We start from the raw sequence: 16,410 nt of genomic DNA on the forward strand, positions 1-16,410 counted from the left end.
GATACCCAGATTTTTGACTGTCGAACTATAAGGAACTGGGACTCCATCGATAGAAATTAGGGTCAGATCCGAAAAAGATGTATGTTCTTATATGAACAGATTTAAATGTGCCATGGCCAGTTTAACATCTTCTGAATATATAATATTTTCAGAAGTTGATAACCTCTGTATATGTTTTGTTTAGATAAATAACAAATTAAGCAACAACAAAAGTTATACTACAAGCTATCAGAGACATAAACAATTGGTGAACCTGATCCTGAAAACAAAAAATTATCGATAAAAATATTAAGACAAATAGCACAAACAATTTTGTTGCAAAACTTACATGGGTTGAAATATAAGTTCTAAATCCTTATTGCCCTTTACGTTGGGGAAAAATTGCCGGGGCACTACTGGCTTCATGAAGTGGCCTAGTGACATTAAATGTCTAGCTGGACTCTATATAATATTAGAAAATAGTAAGATAGACTTGTTTAATTAACATGTTAATATATGGGTAATAAATAATAATAATTGAATGGATGTATTAGTATAGTATTATTTTATCTGTAGTTATGTAGTTAACATTTTTAAATAAATATTCAAACAAAGCCAATAAAATACAGTGGATTTACCTCCTCCTTTTTTGAAGTCGGTTGAAAATATATGATCGTTTGAGTAATTTTTATAAGTTTCAAGTCGGGTAAAAGAAGTTATTTAATTGAGACAGTTACTATACAGCGTAGATTTAAAGCATTGGCAAACAAAATTTATTATTATATCTTAGTTTTATAAGAATTAAATAAAGAAAACTTTACCGCGTCGCCTTTCGCAAAAAGGCGACATGCCAAGAACAAGGTTACATATTTAGTGTGTCTAATTAGATCGCGCAAGTACCACCGCGCGTGAGGCTCCATTATCGGAGACATGATACCAGCCAATATCTGTAAAGAAAAGTAAGTTTTCACCAACAGAACTTTCTTAATAAATGGAAAAGAAAAATAACAACTAAATTAACATTACCACCACCTTTGACACCTTTTTACATAAGCAAGAACAAATGCACAGTCTGGGAGATGCGAGTACTTAGAGAATTAATCTATACTTTAATATTATAAAGCTGAAGAGTTTGCTTGTTTGTTCGTTTAAACGCACTAATCTCAGGAACTACTGGTCCGATATGAAAAATTATTTCAGTGTTAGATAGCCCATTTATTGAGGAAGGCTATAAGCTATATAAGTATCACGGGCAAATCCGGGGCGGACTGCTAATATTTGATAAAGTCACTATATATAGTTTATACCAGCTGTGCCCCGCGGTTTTACGCACGTAGTACCGGTTGTAGTGTAAGTATATACATGTTATATACCCTAAAGCCTTCCTCAATAAATGGTCTACCTAACACTGAAAGCATTTTTCAAATCTGACCAGTGGTTGCTTAGATTAGCGCGTTCAATCAAACAAACAAACTTTTCAGTTTTATAATATACTTGCTGCGCCCCGCGGTTTCACCCGCGTAAGTCCGTATACCGTAGGAGTATCGGGATAAAAATTTGCCTATATGTTATTCCAGTTGTCCAGCTGTCTACTTACCAAATTTCATTGCGATCGGTTCAGTACTTTTTGCGTGAAAGAGCAACAAACACACACACATCCTTACAAACTTTCGCATTTATAATATTAGTAGGAGGATAATGAAAATTCTCGGATTAACTTACCGCAGCATCAGTCCCATATTTGTGAGGTTCAGGCAGCAAATCATATTGGGCTCTCACTATAGTATTCTCATCTAAAGGTCTGTAAAAACAAGATGTAATTTACATTGCAGTCAATTTCAAAATAACCAATGAGATAGGAAATTCTTAAATATAAATAAATATTGTTGGAAAAAGTTTGGAGTCTTCAAAAATAAATCTAAGTTTATTTTTGAAGACTCCAAATTTTAGGTCATACGTAATGCAGTTTCTCATATTAGTATTGTGTGTCCATATTTTCGTCAAAACAAACCAGCCTTTCCTTTTTACTGTTTTTTATTTTATTAATGCAAAATGTGTCCGTTTTGTGTACTTGTAATAAGCAGATAATATAATTTGCTTACGTAACAAAATAAAAATCATACCCAAGTATAATAAGACCGATCGGCTGATTCTGGCTTAGGAGAACAAAGGATGACAGAATCCTTATAACAAAGCTGTCGTGCAACAGATCCAACAGTTCATGCTTTCTTGGAGAATGTTCTAGAACCTCCGTCACGCTGGGCACGTCGTACGGTTCAGCCGCACGTACACGTACATCTCTTGAAAAATATATCATCATAAGCCTGCACACCTTTTCATTAAATAAAATATTTTACTCCTTATAATTATAGTGGGAACATATTATATGATTACGAAGATGATGAAAATTGAAGAAAAAACAGGAATAATTAAGATTTAAAAAAGACACAAGAAATATAATTTGAAACAAATAATTATTATTTTACACAAAATACGGTTTTATTTTATGTTACAGTGGGCAACCGAGCTGGTTCTTCTAATGGTATGCAACCATCGCCGTCCGTGAACATTTGCAACTGTAATATTCTCCAAATTCGTTGTCCACTCTGGAGGGATGAGAAAAGGATTGACGATATGAATAAAGAAATGGACTAGGAAGGTTGAGGAAAAGAAAACTCCTCCGGCTCCTCCACTCATCACACAAAATACAGTAGCATTTGCGTGCTACTATTTTACGCTGATCTGTGGTGGTTTGGTACCTTCCCCGGTGCTAGCTAGACCAACTCGTACCGAAGCGTGCTGGACTACCACAATAAATATGGTGTGATAAAATTATGAATGTGGCCATATTTAATTTTTAATTATCTTACCCTCTGACGGAGTTGATGTGAGCCACGTAGAGTGTTTCGTTGATAAACCTCATCCGATAACTATGCGGTGTCACAAGCTGAAAATATTTTCAATATTAATCTAGTTATTGCTTTACACAGGGTAAAATTAACCCACATTTCCTATACGTATCATAGTTGCATGGAGTTTTTAGTAAATAAACTTAACTTAACTTTATTATAAAAAGCTCTATGGTTCATATCAATTTAATTATCCATTTATTGTATCGATCAGTAAAAAACATTTTACGTTAATAAAATCTAAATATTATTGATATACTAAGAATTTACTAAGATTATGTCAAGCAATTTTAAAACTAAACGATCATAATATAAATTACACAATAGAAATTTTAGATACCGTGAAATGGTCCAACAGGGGAAAGCTCGTATGACTTGTAGGTAAGCAAATAATGCAGTAATCTCTATTCGGAAATAGTTCGTAAGCCGCTTGCAACATATCGAAACCATACCTTAAATGTATATAAAATATGTGGATACGTTATGAAGGTTAGTAACGAAAAATGCAATAATAAGAGAAATTTGTGTTAATAAGTGTAGGTAACTATCGGGGGACTTCATTATAAAGCAAAAGATAAATGAACCATCCGAAGAAAATAATTTTATAAGAACCAGTTGTTCCTAAAATGTACTCGTGCAAATAAAGAATAAAACAATCTCTTCATAAATATGTACCTTTCGTCATAATCTTGGTGCATAGCAAACAACTCAAGCAGAAAGGCATTAGGGGCACCGATATAACGCGTCGGCTGAGGCGGTCTGGCAGGAGGGCTTATAAGAAATTCCGCTTAAAAATAAAATCACATGTATGCATATTTTTTTTTCTTCTTTTATTCAAAGTAGGTAAGTATACAGAAAATTTCTTCAAAATTTAATTAATTTTGTGCAATGCTTTATAACCTCATAAAACAAATAGACAATCTACAAAAGGATTATTTTTCAAATACTCACAAGTTCTCTTGCCTTTGTCTTGATCTAAATATTTATTATCGTAAAAAGATTCCCTTCTATGAGATTTAGTACTATCATCAGTGCTGAAAAATATCAGATAATGTATGATCAACTTAATTGAATAAACAAATATTCTTTGATATACTCAACGGCTTTTAGGATTGCCTCGATATTTGCTTCACTAGTCGCACGAAGGTTTAATTGCACCATAATTTAACTACTTACGTCTTACAAACAAAACCTAAATACGAACAAACCTGATGCCCAGATTTTCATAAAAGAACTTGGGAACTTTCAACAAATCGTGGTCAATATTAACAATATCGTATTCCACTTCCTCCGGTTCGTCTTGGAAGAAATTGAGAACATCTAATTGTGAATAGGGACCCGGTTGTGCAGCAGGACGAACCTCTTTGTCCTTATCAAACTTTTTAAATTCATCATCATCAAATATCCAAGTCACCTATATTGTGATAATGAATTAAAAGAAAATTAATGTGTCAATTAAAGTAAGTAGTCAAAGTAGAGTACAAATTGTAAGTCTTGTAGATACAGCGTATTATTATAGCTTACCCTTGATTTAACGTCCTTAGAAGTAGCGCTTGTAAAAGAAGCCTCCTTCTTCGGCTCTTTATTTTCGTCCAGTATGCTAAAAAATATACAATTTTACCTGCACCATTTTAAAATTGTTAACAAAATGCTTTAATTAAAATGATTTCTCCTAATATTAATCCTACAATCCAAAGGTTCATTGCAAACAAATTTTAACGCCCGTAAGTTAACTACGAAAATTTACTAATAAATAACTACAGTTCAAACAGTCTTCTTTTCTTAGTCTCTCCTATAAACCAATAGGATTGCGAACGGACGAACAAAATATTTATATTAATGCTTAACTAACCTAATGTTAGAGACCACAGTCTGTTTCTCAGGATTAATAATGCGTTCCAAACGTTTCAAACCAGCGAAAGGAGAAAGTTCAAAGCTTTCTTCCAACTCCTCGTAATTTATTTGTGTGTTCAAACACATTACTCCAACGGCTACTTCTTTGTGCTTAAACCAAATAAATATACCTATAATCTCATGTGATATGATTCTTTTTTCTACATATTTCTGGTGAATAAGAAAATTTCACCATTGCCCATAATTGCAGCTTAAGAGGTGCTCTAGATACCTAGCCAACCACTTATGAACATATTAGCTCTATTCTTGAAAGTTCCAATATTACAATTTGCAAGTACCTCACACACAAGTAACACTCGTTCAGACTCCGGGTGGCGAGAGATAAGCTCACTGACGTAGAAATCACCATAAAGTTCGCGGAGGCGTGTGGATTGACGCTCTATTATTGGCACTATATCGTCATTGTCTTCTTCACTAGTATTTAATATGTGTATAAGATACTGTTATTGAATTTGCGTAATTTTATTAATAGATTATTTATAATGGTATCATATCATTTCTGTCAATCTATGATAAATACTCCATCTTAGGCGGTTAATAGGATCAGATATTTAGCATAATATATTCAGACAACTATAAAAAAAAATTAATTAACAAGCATATACCTACATACAGATTTTTTATGATTCTTTATCTGATATATCATCATGTGAAATGCTTAAAAACAAAAAAGCCCAAATCAATTCAAATCTATTCAAAAACAACTTGGTATTTATTCTTTTACAGAAACAAGACAAAATAACTAACACAGCTCTCCTTATTCTCAATCTAGGGCTGACTTCGTTTCTATCAGCAACCAACAGCGCGGGCAGTTGGTCCCCGGGGACGCCGCGTTCTAAGGCCTGCATTCGTTTGAACGACGCTTCGGAACGAGACTGTCCTGGTACAAGCACTGAAAGGGAAAATATCGATAAAAAACGATAAACAATGTCTATTGTATATAAAGCTAAACTAAATAATCTTAATTTTTTCATTATTTACAATATATAAATAAAATGTGTTTATATATAATAAAATATCGTTTGTAAATTGATATACTTATTAGATATTAGATATAAACAAAAAGTATGTAGGTATACGTATATTATCTACAATGGAATTATAAATATTCCGCAACAAACCTATAGGTACACAAACTATTCCAATTATCATTTAACTGTAAAAATAATTACTTAAAGGCCACTTAACTTACAGGGACATTCAACTATGGTTCTCATCATAGCAATATATTGTAAGTATGGATCGTGCATAAACAAAGACTTGAGCATGTTATCCACAAGTTCCCTCGCATAAATTGGATTCCAACAAAGCAAATGTAAAAATAACGTATTTCTAGAATTCAATTCTACACATCTGCAAAATGTTGAACGCAGGTTAGAAAATCCACTTTAACGTAACTCGTAAAATGTGTTAGTGTAAGGCGTTGGTGAGATAGGAACAACAACAAATTTAGCTTAATTTATTCGTTGATAAAATACATAATAATTAATATGTAACTTAATGGATACTTCTCCATACCGTTCCTGTACTGACTTCAAATACAGAATCAATATCTTTATATGTTCAACAATGAATAGGGAAATATATAACATACTTATATTTGCTCCATACGAAATCCTCCCAAGCCGCAGGATTGACAGATGGTAACAGCGGATAATCTTTTGCTGATAAAAATCCAACTATAGTACCATTAATATCGAGCTGGCAAATTGATAACACGCAATTTTTTCTGTAAGATTTCGTCGTTTAAGTAAATAAAAATATTTATTTCATGTTGGTTTATCGGACAACATATTATTTAACAGAAATAATTTTAATAAATGGTCTATTTAGTCTAACCACTTACACGATTTAAACAAAAAATTTGTTATCTATTCATATACATAGTTTGAGACTCAGAAAAGGGTAGATGAAAAAAGCACAATGAAAAATGTACAGCGGTAATGAGTATAAACATTCTTAATTTTTAGTCCCTTAATATCAATTTACGTTGGTAGGTAAATGACTAGGTCCCGGGAGGAGACAGGGCGCATAGCTACACACTAATACAATTAAACTAAACCTCAATATTGCATCTAATGAGAATCCTTATAAAAGTAATTATGTACTGACAAAATATATTTAATATCCCAAACATTCTTCACTCGAAAATTCAACGACATAGACTCATTCACCAGAGCCATAATCGCAGGAGCATCTTCCTCCATCGCCAACCGTATACGGCCAAGAGGCACGGCACGAAAAATACGAGAAACCATGTCTATTGTTTCAATTCCATAATTCTATGTAAGAAAAACATTAACCCGTCTTCTTTCAAGTTGACGCACTTGCTTTTATTCCATTGATAATAGAATTATTCTGAAAGAAAATATATTGGCAATAATATGAATTGCAGATTAAATCTAGCTGGTAAACCAGTACCTAATAGTACATAGAACGTAAGTACGTTCTATGGATATGGAGCTATAGTAGCTATAGTAATTATAGCAACGTGGTAACTGTAAATATAATTAATAATATGAATAATCTGAACGCCAAAAATGTGTAAATGGTAGACTGCCAATATGCATTAGTTCAGATAAGATTTTACCTTGTAGAATTAATTTTTGGTAATGGTAAAATGGCTTTTGGTGGTAAAATAACTGGTGCTTTAGGTACCCAATTCAAAAATGACTTTCAGTTTACTTGAGCTCGAAACTTATATTATTAGCTATCAATGCAGTTAACTTGCCCCTGATTCGTCTTATAGTAAGCGACATCGACCATGAACATTTACATAGCGGGCGTCTGCAAATTTGATGCCCACTTCTGAGGTACTTTACAAACGGGTCCTCTTCGATTCTTTCCAGTTCCTTCTAATTACTTCTAGTTGTCCGCTGGTTTATTAGATGTAAAATTAGAAATGATATCTCTAAGAAAATGTCCTCTAAATGGCGTGCTGGGTTCGACACTTACTTTTGATAGCATTAACGCTGGCATTTGTGCATTAAAACAATCAGCTTTTTATTATTAGTTCAGCTATCAGCTTTTTACCAAAAGCCAATGGAGAAAAAATTTTTGAAATCCATCGAGTAGTTCCTGAGATTCGTGCATTAAAATAATCAGCTTTTAACTATCCGTTCCAAACTATTAGTACATAAGAACAACTATGGTACATAAGAACTTCTATATAATTTGTGAAACATCTTTGGTTTTCTCCTTCAATATTCTTGGTATTATATTTTGGGATCTTAAATAAAACACATTAATAGTTACGCTTATATTTATTTAATATCTTGAAAATTCAAACTTGCTGAATTTTGCAAATAGATTAAACTAAATTGTTTGTAAAAGCGCTGTCGAACTATACTAATCGAGCTTGCTTAACAAAAGTTCATTGATAACCCAATTTACCGCCTAATATACAGAACACATACAAATAAAAATAATTTATTTTTGGAACTAAACCCTACGAATAGCATCAATAAATAAGATGACTTCATTGTGGATCTCTTTGGGTGAATCGATCGACGCGAGCCAAAGGTAAAGAAATTGAACTACATAAAAATAATATTAACAATTTTAATTGTATCAAGTTAAGTATTAAATATTTACAAACACTAAGAAAAATATACCCACGACCCAAAATAGATTATAGTTACACTAAAACTAAAAATATTATTAAGTGCTACATCGCACGTTATTCGATAGAGCTTATAATAAAACAGAGAATATAGACAATATGAAAAAACATAGGTTATATTGCTCAATTCAGCACTAGGCGGACAATGCTCACACGTCAAACAAATTTGCGACATAATTTATCCTCTTTCCTTTACTATCGTAATTGAAAAATGGAAAGCCGAGGAGGTTATTTACTTATAAAAATAGTAAGTAAAGTGTATATTATATTTCCTCTCACGCATAAATATTTAGATGTAAGATTAAATATGAATTTTTTAAATCAGCGACAAACAAATTAAATTATTTGTGAGAAAATAGATTTCCATTGCAATAATTGTAAACTGAACTATGTAATAATTCTACACGTTTATATACAAAGCAAAATATGACGATATTTGTATCGGTAACCTCCATTCGTGATGTACACTTAATATACCTACGATTCCTGATTATGCTTCATAAAATGCAATTTTTAATCAAACTTACATAAAAATATAACTTATATCTATTTCCGATCTGCATATAACCAATCTATTTTCACACGATTATAATTCCCATTGTAGTGAGATGTCTTTTACGTGTACAAAAATATCATTAATATTATCATTATATATTATTATTTCTATCTATATTTCAGTCCCTACGCCAAAGTAAGGCTAGTTTGAAAAAACGCACACATTCATGTAAAATAATTTCAAATAAAACTTAGATATCATCAATCATACATTAAATGATAAACTATGATTTTATAATTCATTTTATTTTATATTTCGTTAATATATGAGTATCATTGATAGAAATAGCTTTAATATCTTAATCTAGAAGCATTGGACAATATACTAGATTTGTGGAACTTTTAAAACCTAACTAGGATTATTAAAATACGTTACAGTATAGAATTATTTTAAATGATATATTGCTTAGTATACAAACATGTGATAAACTCAAGTAAAGTGATCAAGGTCTTCTTAAAAAACCTTTAATTTGTGAATATTGTGTAAAAGTTCATTAATCGAGAATTATAAATTTAAGACTAGTAAGGCTACAGCTTTGAGGTGGATTATTTAAAAAAATCGCTTGTCAGTTTGTTCATTATTAGTTCAACTATCTGTTCTGTCTTCTTGTAATAAGATTTGCACAATGTCAAGGCTACTGATTGATGAAGACCTTAATCAAATATTTGCAGAACTGACGCCTGCTGCAGTCTTATCTCTATGATAGATTAAAAAAGATTTTGCAATTGAATTGGCCATTTGCAAGCAAAGGTACATTCTGTACGTCATTCATTAGATTGTAAATGTAAAAAATACCTAAAGCTGGACAATTTTATACACGATCGGGATATTCCTATAGAAAACTAGTCTTCCCATAGAAAACCAATCGTTTAGACAAACATGAAAACATATCTACATTTAAATCTTTATATATCTTAACAACTAGTTGTTAAAATCACACAAAACAATAAATCAGACACACACTGTATAGTGCCACATACGTTATTTTAAACACATAATATGATATGTACAAAGAAAATGTATGCATAAAATTACCGATTTTCAACTACATTGAATTTAAGTTTAGAAACCCCAGAAACAACAATTGAATCTGAACACAATCATGACTTCAAAAGGGGTGGCGTTTGAATATACGATATAATAAACCAACTATTTAAAGAGTCATGGATAAAACCTACATTTAATATTGTACTATAGTATTTCGGGCGGCAGCATTGTTTTTAGAGCCTGTATTGCTACATAGTATAATTATGAATGAATATGAAAATACTTCTACAAAGCGTTAAATATGTATGAATCTTATCATTTTTAATGCACTTGCAAAATATTTAAAATACATTACGTCTGAAACGAAATGGCAAGACTATATGTACAAGTTGAAATAATTATAACCTAAAGAATGATTTCCAGAAATACTAAAAACTAAAACTAGACTCGATACTTTTGTATCATTGTGATCGATTATCTTACAACTAACCTATTTTTATATTTACAGTATTAATTTCCATGTCCACTTCTATAAACCATAACGTATACAATTATCTCCACCATTTACATGATAAATTTGTGTTACTTTTAAAATTTTGCATACCATTCATTTTTCCACATTCATTTAGTTAAAAGTAAACCACATTTACCACAGAAGGATTGATTTGATTTAATTAACTAGTTTCGGAATCATTCAATTCTACTCTTCTTTAATTACAACACAATTGAGGAAAACATAAATTGTTCATAATTTCAATTAATCATGACCCCTGCACAGCTGTGATTTTATTGTTGCATTTTGAATAGAGATATTTATAACAGGACAATTTATATGAATAATATGAATAATTCACAAGTATATAATACACTTAATATTCTTAAATTATCCTGTTAATATGACGTACAAGTCAAGTCACTATTTCTCCTATTATTTAACATGAATGTCAAGAATTTAAGGATATATAAATGGAACAAATTTGCCGAATCTACCGATTTGACTTTTTCTAAATGTGTAATTAATTTATAATCTTCTTTGTAGGCTAGATCTTCTGGTATCTATGGCTTGGCGAGGCAATGTGTCGAGAATGTCAAGTTTCGGCTCCTAAAAACAATTATTAATATTATGACTAGTGCTTTATAAGAAAACATAATAATCATGAAATATTAAATGGAAATATAAAATGAGTAGGAAATACCTACTCATTTTCTGTTCGAACGTGTTGAAAATATATCAAATAATAAATTAGTTTTATGATTAAAATCTGCAACAATTGTTTGGCAAGGAATATGTAGGAAGCGACCAAGTATGTGACGTAATATGTAACGTGTTCGTATGTGTGTTGTAATAGAGTGAACTAGTTATGTTTACACACACGTAATTAGATTTCACAAGAGAAACCATAAGCAAAACGAATTCGCCCTGCACACACAAATCAGATGATGATTTAAGTGCGAATAGAAACAAGCATGCGTGCTTACGCGAGTATAGTAAATCAAGAAATTTGACAGCCATTTACTTCCGATTTTTTTGAAGTCAGAGGTGTGGTGCTCCTATAATTTCAAGTTATTTAATTGTACATGTTAAACTAACGTGAGCAGGAAGTAGGATAGGATTTTATCTTATATCTTTTGGCGATGGTTAATAAAGTTATTATAATATGAGTACAACTAATAATTAATTGGTAAATCGCGTAATGTTATTTGTGACGTTGCGTAACACGTAGCCATGTAAAGTGTATGTGTGCGTGCGGCTCAGTGTACCGATAGAGCTGGACGAGCCCGTAGATTTGCTGATTGTGTAAATGTTTGCACGCGTCGCTGTAGTTCCCTTAATATGAAAATATTGTGGAATTGTTATGTGTGCACAGGCGATTATTCCGTAACTATTACATATATCAATAAATTTTAAACTAATGTCGCAAGGACATTACTCGCAAATTTAAAGCATAGAAAGACAATAATAACTTTTTAAATATACAATAAATGACATAAGCACTCCCATACAGTTAGTGAAATGACATAAAAAGTCATTCATATTGTCATTTCACTCGTTATAAAGTACTTTCGATACGAGTTGAAAGTTTGTTTGTTCTCTATAAAAGTTCAGAGTAATAGCTTGTGCACAAGTAACGATTACAGCCGGTACACACAATACCAAGCCGAGTACCCGAGCGTGTCTCACATCACTTGGCGCTCTTCTGCTTGGGCGGCGTGGTGGGCGCGCCGCCGAGCTCCGCCGACGCGCCGATGGACACGCCCTCGCTGTCCACCTCCGTCTGAAACGTACATGATGCACTTCAGTTTTATATTATTCAAATAGATATTGATAGAAATCAAAGGTTAGGAGGTTGTGTTTTATATTAATCTGATCGTAATAAGAACGTTTTGTAATTCTACAACTGCCTAATTGATGTAGTCAGTTGATAACAAATCGCAGCCAATCACAATGACTATTCACAAGGTGAGGGTAGTAGGGTCGACATTGAATAAACAACCAAGACCAAGGCACAATTTCGCGAATATTATAACGAATGCGCAACGTTTCTAAGTGATTCGAAATTATATAGGATACCAAACGAATGAGGGAATGCATAAAAACAGACACACAAAATTAATAAAAACCAATGCTTTTAAAAGAGCTTACCTTCTCATCTTTAGCAGTGGTGTTTTTTGGAGATCCAGTACCATTGTTACTGCTGTTTTCTTCATTGTTTTCATTAGAATCCGTACTTGTAGTACCTAGAATTAAAATAGATTTTAAAGGCTCCACAAAACAGAGGAAATAAATATATCACATTTAATTTATGATAAAGTTCTTTATTTATCATTAAAGTTATAACTTCTTTTTTTAAGTGTTCCAGTGAGGATGTGTGAGCAACAACTTTTATTCAAGTATACCCAGTTCCACATTTCACTTTATCCATCATTTTATACACGTCTTTTTTATACACATAAGTAATTGCTAGGTATTTAAAACATACTAAACGTTTTTTATTTTAAGCCATTATTGTTAAATATGCATCACATATTACGTTTACTTTTACTATAAGCCACTATATTATTAAACATTTCTTACTTAAATTTCATACTTACTAGGAGTTTTACATATTATTTCATACTTACTAGGAGTTTTACATATTATGTCATTAAATTTCTAATTTATTTTAAAATAAAATAAATAAATTAGTCAAAAAGGAAAGGCACATGAAACCGAAAGAGTAGCAGAAATTCGATTATAAAGGCGGGTTTCGATTGCTGCTACGGTTAGGCAAAAAATACGCGGGCTTTGCATCCCACCTCGTGACCTTTTTCTATTCATGAAAAATTTTTCATCAACATACTGTACACTAAAGATATATTATGTTATGTACACATATTCAACACATTATAAACTAAAGATATGTTATGTAATGTAGACTCACCGGCCTGTATATGCGCGCCGCGGTCCGCCTCGTGCTCGCGCAGCACCGCGTCGAGGTTGTACCGGCGGCGGTACGAGATGAAGAACGTGCGCACGTGCGCCTCCGTCTTCGTGCCGAGCATCTCCGCGATCGCTTGGAAGTCTTTGCCTGTTGTGTGACGAGTTTTTTTGTTTCTTTTTATTTGGATATAGATGATGATGATGATGATGATTAGAAAAAAAAACAAAATCACTCACACCCAATTTATAATTTATAGACATTCACATAACACGGATGTATAAAAAGTAACTTTACGATTTAAAAGTTTAGTCCTTATCTATTGAAAGGGGATTTGAAAAACATTAAGGGTGTTATTTGGTTTTGTATTTTCCTATAAATTTAATAATTTACATTTACAACACTTTATTTAATAAAATATTTTTGTAAAACTTAACCTTTATTATAATTATATACGTTAAGTTTTACAAAAATAATTCTTAGTGAATAAAAGTTTCCTTTTTTTATACAAGAGCGGCAACTGAGTTTGTTAATGTAGATCTCCCGACGGCAAGTGATCATTCTTGCGAATATATATTTACCGAGGCAACTCTACAATGCATTGCCAAAAAGAATGCAAAAAGAATTGACGACAGAAAAGAACTAAAGAACTCGGAAGGGTGAGAAATAGCATAAGGGCCAAATAAAGACCAGTAATTAATTCAAAAAACATGAAACAATCTTTTAAGATACACACCATATTTCCGAACGGCTGTGACAGCCATCAGCAATTCCTCATTTGTCCAACGAGAGTTTATTTTAGCTGGTGGTTCCCCAGGTCTGTACTCTTCAACTCCAGTGTCGCCGACTTTGCGTTTCATCGCACTTAACTGTTGTTTATTTTGCTGTACCTACAATTAAGTACATCATTACAAATATTATTGCAATGCGATGAAATAATTTTATGTATAGAAAATAAAATCACTATGATGAAAAATAAGGATGTGTGCATATCTGGATTATCCAAAACAAGAGATCGCAGCCGGGACTTAACTAAATGCATTTAAGCGGATAAAAAAATAATAAATATAAGGCATGTGTGCAGAATATCGTAATACCTAAAGTATTAGACAATGTGAAACCTCTCCACACTGTAGGTACATAATGTTAATAGCGTAAATGTATGAGTTACTAATAGGGTTTGGCGGATCGCGTCTTACTTGTCGCTTTAGTGAAATAATTTCTCTGTCCATCGACTTGAGCATGGCTTCGCCCTGGTTAACGAGGCCGGGCTGGGGCGGGTCGCCGGGCTGCGGGCCCGTCGCCATGGCGACCAGATCGTCGTGGTTGATGTAAATGCCGCGCGGCAAGCGGTGCTTGTAGCGCACCTGCTTGGAGCCCGGCCCGCGCCGCCCGGCCGGCCCGCACAGGGGCCTCATGCTGCCCGTGCGTCTGTCACATCACGCCAACGTCAAACATCTGCCTGCCCTACCGCTTCTTCTCACGTCGGGCCAAACCGCCCAGTACAGGCTCGCCACGAGCCGCCCGGCGCGCTCGCTTCGATCCCGCCCTAACCTTCTAACAAATACCAAACTGGCTACGTAAGCGAACTCGAATGCCGCCCGTTTCCTTAACGCGCCGGATTTCGCCTATGCTGGAATCGTTTGGCCCAACGTGAAAAGCAGGCTCTATTTTTTATGAAAGACATGCAAAAGTGATCTAGAGATTACGGGACTCATACGACGCCTCGACAAGACGCAATTGTTATTTTTATGAGATATTTAATTTCGGAGATAAAAGTGAATAGAGCTACACCTATATGGTGTATTAAATTCGATGTAACGTGGCCTTATTCGATGCAAAACTTGTATCCGAGGCGAATTATGAGCGCAAACTTGATTTTACAAATGAGTTTTGTTACCGACCTGGCGTGCACGAGGCATGCCTGGCAAAGTTTCTGCGAGTTGTGTGGCGTTGTCTGGGAGCAAAGAATGCCGCATACGGTACACCATTTGCCCGCACTCTCACCGCCGTCGCCCTAAACCCCAATTCAACACTTTACTATCCTCTACAATCTATAACCATGACTCCTCACATACTTCATTTAAAAACCCATTAGAATATCAAATATTCTGCACACATTTAGAACAAATCCAAGGGGCTGTTAAAGGAAGCATGCGGGGACTGGGTAGAAAAGGATTAGGATAGGAAAAACTAATTTTAATTAAATAAGGACTGTCATTGCTAAATTACATACATAATATATTATTGTATTGGATTTCATGCAATACACATAATATTCAATAGTCACGAATCACCATGTGTGAGATTGTTATTGTGCACTTATTGAATGATCTGAGCACACCTGATTTATGTATGATATAGTGCTAAAACAGAGGATCACATTTCCCACATCTTGATGAATCACTTATAAACATGTTTAAATATTAATACATGAATATGGCTGTAGACATAGTTTGTAGATAAAAATGCAGAGCAGTTAAACTGAATGAAGCAGAATCGATAAGCCAGCAAAAAAAAAAAACAAAAAAAATATTATTTGATGAGATATTTGAACAAAGTGAAATCAACAAATTTATTATATGTAAATTGTTCATATAATCATTAAAATTCAATGTAGTAAGGTCACATCAAAGGCAATATTATACTTTCATAGTATAATTAAACTGGAGAATATTGGAAAATAGTAACTGACAGCATATTGTATTGAATTTTTATTACTTATAAAAGACAAAACAACCAAAATCTTTTATAAGACATTACATGTCTATTGTAAATGGAATTACAAATGTAAAAATATTATTCAGTGAACAGTAGAATTTTATTTGTCTTATATTTAGATTCTACTATACTTATGATTTGGCTTTGATTATAGGAACTTTACAAATATATAATTTTTTTGTTCAAATAACTGTTTAGCTATGTGCAAGGACACAATTTACAAATTATAATAAATACTTAGTCTGGCCATAAATACTGTTACACTTAATTATAAAAAAATATTACATTTGAATTTCGAATCTG

General features: G+C 33.0%; 2 protein-coding genes across 2 annotated transcripts in view; both read right to left on the reverse strand.

Moving 5' to 3' along the window:
* The window catches only part of LOC119833042 (cilia- and flagella-associated protein 61-like), a 17,355-nt gene extending 9,574 nt beyond the window's left edge, over positions 1–7,781 (reverse strand). Inside the window, exons 1-17 of the mRNA XM_038356912.1 lie at positions 7,758–7,781; positions 6,915–7,084; positions 6,397–6,531; positions 5,995–6,155; positions 5,550–5,694; positions 5,081–5,216; positions 4,741–4,892; positions 4,413–4,488; positions 4,097–4,302; positions 3,840–3,922; positions 3,564–3,675; positions 3,229–3,340; positions 2,850–2,926; positions 2,103–2,279; positions 1,702–1,780; positions 801–926; positions 329–441 (exon numbers count right to left, since the gene is read on the reverse strand). Coding sequence (XP_038212840.1) covers positions 329–441; positions 801–926; positions 1,702–1,780; positions 2,103–2,279; positions 2,850–2,926; positions 3,229–3,340; positions 3,564–3,675; positions 3,840–3,922; positions 4,097–4,302; positions 4,413–4,488; positions 4,741–4,892; positions 5,081–5,216; positions 5,550–5,694; positions 5,995–6,155; positions 6,397–6,531; positions 6,915–7,084; positions 7,758–7,781 — 2,084 coding nt within the window. The remainder of the gene's footprint in view (positions 1–328; positions 442–800; positions 927–1,701; positions 1,781–2,102; positions 2,280–2,849; positions 2,927–3,228; positions 3,341–3,563; positions 3,676–3,839; positions 3,923–4,096; positions 4,303–4,412; positions 4,489–4,740; positions 4,893–5,080; positions 5,217–5,549; positions 5,695–5,994; positions 6,156–6,396; positions 6,532–6,914; positions 7,085–7,757) is intronic.
* Positions 7,782–8,050: 269 nt separating this feature from the next.
* Positions 8,051–16,410, reverse strand: part of LOC119832771 (REST corepressor 1) — a 31,056-nt gene continuing 22,696 nt past the window's right edge. The window contains exons 6-12 of the mRNA XM_038356520.1: positions 15,291–15,403; positions 14,586–14,817; positions 14,123–14,276; positions 13,390–13,536; positions 12,612–12,706; positions 12,150–12,243; positions 8,051–11,069 (exon numbers count right to left, since the gene is read on the reverse strand). Coding sequence (XP_038212448.1) covers positions 12,151–12,243; positions 12,612–12,706; positions 13,390–13,536; positions 14,123–14,276; positions 14,586–14,817; positions 15,291–15,403 — 834 coding nt within the window. The 3' untranslated portion in view covers positions 8,051–11,069; position 12,150. The remainder of the gene's footprint in view (positions 11,070–12,149; positions 12,244–12,611; positions 12,707–13,389; positions 13,537–14,122; positions 14,277–14,585; positions 14,818–15,290; positions 15,404–16,410) is intronic.

The sequence above is a fragment of the Zerene cesonia genome, chromosome 16 (genome assembly GCF_012273895.1).
Source record: "Zerene cesonia ecotype Mississippi chromosome 16, Zerene_cesonia_1.1, whole genome shotgun sequence".
NCBI lineage: Eukaryota > Metazoa > Arthropoda > Insecta > Lepidoptera > Pieridae > Zerene > Zerene cesonia.